The 6,314-nt window shown below is 32.7% G+C and overlaps 1 protein-coding gene across 1 annotated transcript; it reads right to left on the reverse strand.

Moving 5' to 3' along the window:
- Positions 1–399: 399 nt before the first annotated feature.
- Positions 400–4,147, reverse strand: LOC106461813 (protein toll-like). Its single transcript, XM_013921667.2, has 2 exons — positions 4,078–4,147; positions 400–3,568 (listed from the first exon to the last, which is right to left on the reverse strand). Exons 1-2 carry the CDS (start codon positions 4,090–4,092, stop codon positions 944–946), a joined length of 2,640 nt encoding a protein of 879 aa, XP_013777121.2. The 5' UTR covers positions 4,093–4,147; the 3' UTR covers positions 400–943.
- Positions 4,148–6,314: the final 2,167 nt, after the last annotated feature.

Genomic DNA, 6,314 nt, shown 5'->3' on the forward strand with positions numbered 1-6,314 from the left:
ACCTATATCATATAACTATATTTACGTTTGTGTTTAGCTTTCTTTCCAAAATATGATAATTTTTTATAAAAACTCCGATGACTTCTAATACTTTTAGACTTATGTATTATAGGGGAATGTAACAGGAAATATTTCACCATCATACTGGAGGTTAGATTAGTTGAATTTTGAATTTTTTATATCACTTGGAAAAAAGTACTAGGACCATGAAATACTAGTTAGTAACTGATGTTAATTTTTTTCTTTAAAACTAATCTTTAGTGTAATTAGTATTTATAAGCAAACATTATGACTTCACAGTTTACCTAAGTATCTAGTATAGGAATTTAAAAAGATATATCTTGTTATACATACTCTGAAATTTAACCTGAAGTAAAAATATAAAATGTTGTCAAAAAACCTGAAGCACATTCTAAATGTGCTTAAATTTTGGTGTTAAAGTTTAAACGAAATCGAATTCTATATGACAAATAATTTTATGGATAATAATTGCATACGTTTCAAAACAATTATAGGTAACGTTTCGGCAGGGGAAACCTTATTCACCATTCGTAAACAATAATAGTTATTGCATTTCGTTTAATTATTCAGTCGTTTATTTCTCACTTTATATTTTTTTGTGAAATTACATTTAATCACAATAATGTAGCACTTTTTAACAGAACTTTTGGCTGAAAGCTTCTATCAAACTTAATTTGATAGATTTATAAAGAAACAGCGGGCATCTATTTTATAAGACTCGCCCCTTCATTTCCAGTCATGTTTAGTGAATTGTTTCCAACATACTGTAATGTTTCTGTTTCTTTCAGTCCATCGAGGCATTTCAAGCACCTTTTCGTGATTTATTGTTCTGCAACTGTTTTCCTGTTCAGAGACAGTCAGTCATTAACATAATGTATTGTTTTCTTAAAGAATATGGAATCGTTCATGATCGCAAGTGATATCAGCTCGGACTTGCTTTATCTTGGTTCTTCACCTCTTCTTTAAGCACAGAATTTGAAACATTGTAAGACTTGCTAGTTATCATATGATTACAAAGAATCTTTCTCCCTTGAAAATATGCTACTGTAACACAAAACAAAAGTACAAGAAGAGCACACACTGTCGACACAGTTATTAGTATGATACGATGATTGAACTTGTCTTTGGGGCACAATACCTCATCTGGAATATTCAGGATCATCGACATTTGGATTAGACTACCATTGATTTGCATCGGATCAGAACACACAATATCCTGAATGTCAGTTACTATATTATGAGAATCTCTTAGCCATGATTTAAAAGCGAGGCTTGAGCAGTCACAACGCCACTGGTTTTTCCCGAGTCGAAGTTCGAGCTTGCCAGTTCTTGAATCCTTGTGACTTAATAATGCTTCTGGTAGAGATTCCAGCTGGTTGCCTCTTAAAGTAAGAACGCGAAGGTTTGGTGGAAGAAACCAGTCTATTTTGCTTGACAAGAGATTGTAGTCGAGATGTAGCTCTTTCAAACTTGAAAAGTAAGTAGAATTTATTGCGGTACTTCCTAAGGAAGATATGCTATTATTTTGAAGGTACAAAATACTTGTATTTTGAGGTAATTTCTCTGGAATTGCATCTAAATATCTACTTCTGCAATCAACTTCCACCGTTTTATCATGTCCTTGAATGTGGCATGCACATGATTCAGGACAATCATGAAACACTGGGCAAATAAATTCATTTCTTGGTACATCAAGAAATTCTTTTCCAGCTAAAGAAGAAGGACCAGCACATTTTATAAGATTCGCATTAGGAAATATTGCATTCTGTCGAACTGATGACCTGAATGTTAAATAGTCGAAAAACCCTAAAAGGTTACAGTCACAGTGAATAGGATTTGCACCTAAAAAAAAGGAAGGTGTGCCAGGATACTGCGGAATAGATTTGGTGTAATTATCTTTAGTTATATGTTTTTGTAGGCTGTCATACCTTCTGAGTTCTGTTACTCCTACCCGTGTTATTTTGTTAAAACGCAAAAGCATGCGTGTGTTTTTAGAATAAAGAACTGGTACTGATATATTTGTTATTTTGTTATATTGAAAATTTAAGGTGTCTAATTGTAAGAGCATCTTCCAGTCGAGATTAGGGAATAGCGTGATGTTATTATATGAAAAATCAAGAATTTTCAAATTGAGTATATTACCCAAGGCCCCGTTTGAATCAATTGAACTAATACGATTGTGGCTCAGATCAAGATGTTCTAACTTCTGGAGATTGATAAAAAGTTCTCCTTTTATGCCCTTTAACTGATTAGAAGAGATTATCAAGGTTTTCAAGCTTACTAGGCTATCAAATATTCTCATAGGAAGCTGCTCCAATCTATTACGTTTTAAATTTAACTTTTCTAATGCAAACTGCTTATCAAATAATCCTGATGGTAAAGTACGCAATTTGTTAGAGCTTAAATCCAGTTCTTTCAAGTTAATATTAGTGACAAAATGCATTTTTGAGAGTGAAGTAAGCTTATTGTTACTGATTCTAAGGTATTGTAAAGTAGAGGTATTTGAGAAAAAATATACAGGAATATTAGAGAGATTACAATAGTCTAGAAACACACTTTGAAGGTGTTTTAAACCATTCAAAAGTTTATCAGGGAGGTAAGTGAGATTTTCGTTTAAAACCAAATTCAATACTTTCAAATTAGGAACATTTTGTAAGATAGATTCTGGAAGAGTTTTCAAGCTATTTTGAGAAATACGTAGACTTTCTAAACTAGAAAGACCATTAAACAGATCAACTGGAAGTTCAAAGAATTTGTTTCCTGAAATATCTAGAACAACTAATTGTTCTAAGGCATGAAACATTTCATCGGGCAAATGTTGCAACTCGTTTTTAAAAAGGTAAAGGTTATGCAAGAAAGTGAGATTGTTAAACACATTGTTTGGTAATTCTTTTAGATTGTTACTGCTTAGGTCCAAAGTTGCTAAATTATGGAGAGAAGTAAACACCTTTTCTGGTATAGTCTGCAGCTTGTTATCAGAAAGCTGAAGTGTGCGCAATGTTGACAAGTTTGAAAACATGTTCTCAGGTAGTACAGATATTCCATTCTTTACCATACTCAAAGTTGTTAATTCCTTTAGGTTTTCAAACAGCCACGGTGCAACAACTAAGTCTTTTCTTCGACTTTCGAACTTCAATTGCACAACTTGCATTCCCTGAAGAAGTTCTTCAAATGTAATGTTCGGCAAAGGACAATTAACAAAGTGAAAGCTTGTAATCTCTGTAATGTTGTACTGCGAAAACATTCCTATTTTGTAAGGAATATAAGCGTTGCATTCCAGTCTTACTCTTCTGTTAACGGCATATTCGATTACGTAAGAATTAACTAAAGATTTACTGTCCATACACACTATCTCAGAGCCAGCATACGTACCAGTAGTCCGATTATCACAAATACATGTCTCACCCTCATTATGAAGAGGACAGTTAAAACACCAGAGACTAGAAATATGGGCCACCCCCATAAGGAATAATAAGTAATACTTCATGACGACAGTTGTTGCTTTTTTTTCGATTGTTGTTTTGATGTCCGCACTTGTAACTGGTATCTGAAACAAATATCAAATGAAATTACTGTAAGATTCTTGAATAATCATTTCGATTAATATCTCAGTCATTGCAACAAAAGTAAACATTTGATTGTAAACATTCGTAAAATGTCATTGTTTTAAAGGGTTAAAATATAAATATAATACAAAAAGTGTGATTTAAAAATCCAGCTTAAGGTTCTATTTATTAAATACAATTTAGAGAGGTAAGCTTACTATTATTGATGTACATTTTCACACATTTTATATACAGAACCATTTCAAAATTGCACTCTTATATTAAAGTTAGAATCAAAAGTAAACTGGTTCAGAAAATTGTAAACAACATTAGAGACCTAATTTTTAAAAATATATAAATTGTTCAGAAAAAAGAAAGTGTCAAACTACTCTTTGTCAAACGAATCTTACAAATTTCATAGTACATCAACTAAGCGAAAATATTGTTGATTCATTTGTGTATTTATCAGAAGAAATGTCATAGTACTGTAATAAGAATTTATAACATTTACCTGCTTAATAATCATGAACAAAGTGGAAATCCTGGAAATATGCCAGTACACTATCTATTATGAAAGGTGATTTCATTTTCTTAATTAACTTTTTACTTCGTGACATTGACAATTAGTTGCCTATATAGGGAACATAGGATTACTGCGTATCATACACATACCCAAAGTACATAGTTCAGCTATTTTGTTAAACTCTAATTTGGCTCAGTTAGCAATCTAATCAGTACAGTTATTATTTCAAGCACATGAATGTACAAGCTTAAATGTACAACTACTGATAATTTTATAGTAAATCTGGCCATTGTCTACGCCCTATAACTGAACAAAAATAATTTTTAATCTAAAGTCCAGTAAAGTCTTTGTAGTATCTTCGTGTCTTGAATATGCTGATACGCCTACTAAATATGTAATATACGGTGTAACAGTCAGCCAAACTTGAATCGAAAACATGGTGAAAGGGAACTCATATGTATATTTAGTGAACGGTCATGAAAAGAGGGGAAATAAGATAAAAACTAAATAGATTATTACAAACGTAAATAAATATAATTCAGTTAATTTTAATTATGATTAAAATCCTTAAAACTTTCGTTTCATTCCTCCAATTTAAGAAATCAACAAATTTTTAAACCCAAATTAATAATACAACTATGTTTAATAGAACATTAAACACAGGTAGCGCTGTTTACAGGAGTGACAAATAGTATATCTTTACTTGATATGATGTTTTTATAATAGTTGTTTTTTAAATTTGGTTGATCGTTTTAAATCAAATATCATGTATTTACATGTATCTAATTTGATACTGTAAGTACATCTTGTGTTTTTCGGGAATAGTACAATGCATAAAATGAATATAATAACAGGGTAAATATAACATTCATGGTTAAAGGAAAAATCAATTTCTTTACTTACGTTTTTGTTAGAAAGTACTGGCACGCCTAACTACAATTTAACAATAATATTGTAAAATCTTCAGATGTCATTTAACACTCGACACAATAATCTCGATGTAATAGTAAACAATCTAAGCAGCTACCTTATTGTTTGTTTGTTTTTGAATTTCGCGCAAAGCTACACGAGCGCTATCTGCACTAGCCGTATTTAATTTAGTAGTGAAAGACTAGACGGAAGACACTCACCGCCAACTCCTGGGCTACTCTTTTACCAACGAATAGTGGGATTGATCGTAACATTATAACACCCTCACGGCTGAAAGGGGAACAAGTTTGGTGAGACGGGGATTCAAACCCGAGATCCTCACATTGCAGGTCAAGCGCCCTAACCACCTAGCCATGCCGGGCCCTACCTCACTGTTTCTTAACATCTGCACATTTTTAAATTGTATTTTTATGTCTATTCCTCTACTTTGAAAATATCGCATTCATAACTAATCTTACTGTAGCTTATTTGTAAGTGACAATGCCCCCTAGTGGACTTACAACGCTAGAAACCGGGTTTCGATACTCGTGGTGGGCAGAGCACAGATAGCCCTTGTGTAGCTTTGTGCATAATTAAAAACAAACAAGTAAGTGACAAAATAAGCAAATACAACTTTTTCAAATTTATAAATGAAATATAAACATCTATATTTAATTGTTATCTATTCTAGAGGTCTACAAAATGTAAAATGTTAGTTTTAAAATACGCGTTAGATTTGTATCTTCCACATGTAGCAACATGAGCACTAAATAATATATATTTACATAATTCATGTTGAAAATGTGATTTGTCAATATATTAGAAATGATCAACATTTTAGACCAATATCAGAAAATAACATCGGCGTTTTTATTATTTATTATGGGCTCTGACAACAAGTCACTAATTTGAGAGTTCTAATTAAATACACATTATCGTCTCACCTGGATGACACAGGTCGCTAATACTTTCTAATGCTTTCTAATGCTTTCTCGGAGCTGCTGTCATTCCACACAGTTACAGGGAGGAGACGATGTTTAGTTGATATATATATATTCCTATGAAGGTATATAGCTGGTCCACGTTCTGGTAAGCAGTAGAAACAACAAATAAACTTTTGTTGTTCTCTACGACGTTGTATCATCTGATCTGCTTCAACCTTTGAATTACTCTAAGAAGACATCATGACTACTGTCAGTGAACAGTTCTTTGCCCAGGTGTAATTCCCCGGCCGTTTGATGAAGGAGGAAACGACAGTACGTGCTGCTGTCCTCACTCTACGGGGAAGTGGGTGCGATCCCAAGCAGCGACTAGCG

This window comes from Limulus polyphemus, unplaced genomic scaffold (assembly GCF_000517525.1).
Source record: "Limulus polyphemus unplaced genomic scaffold, Limulus_polyphemus-2.1.2 Scaffold1037, whole genome shotgun sequence".
Classification (NCBI taxonomy): Eukaryota; Metazoa; Arthropoda; class Merostomata; order Xiphosura; family Limulidae; genus Limulus; species Limulus polyphemus.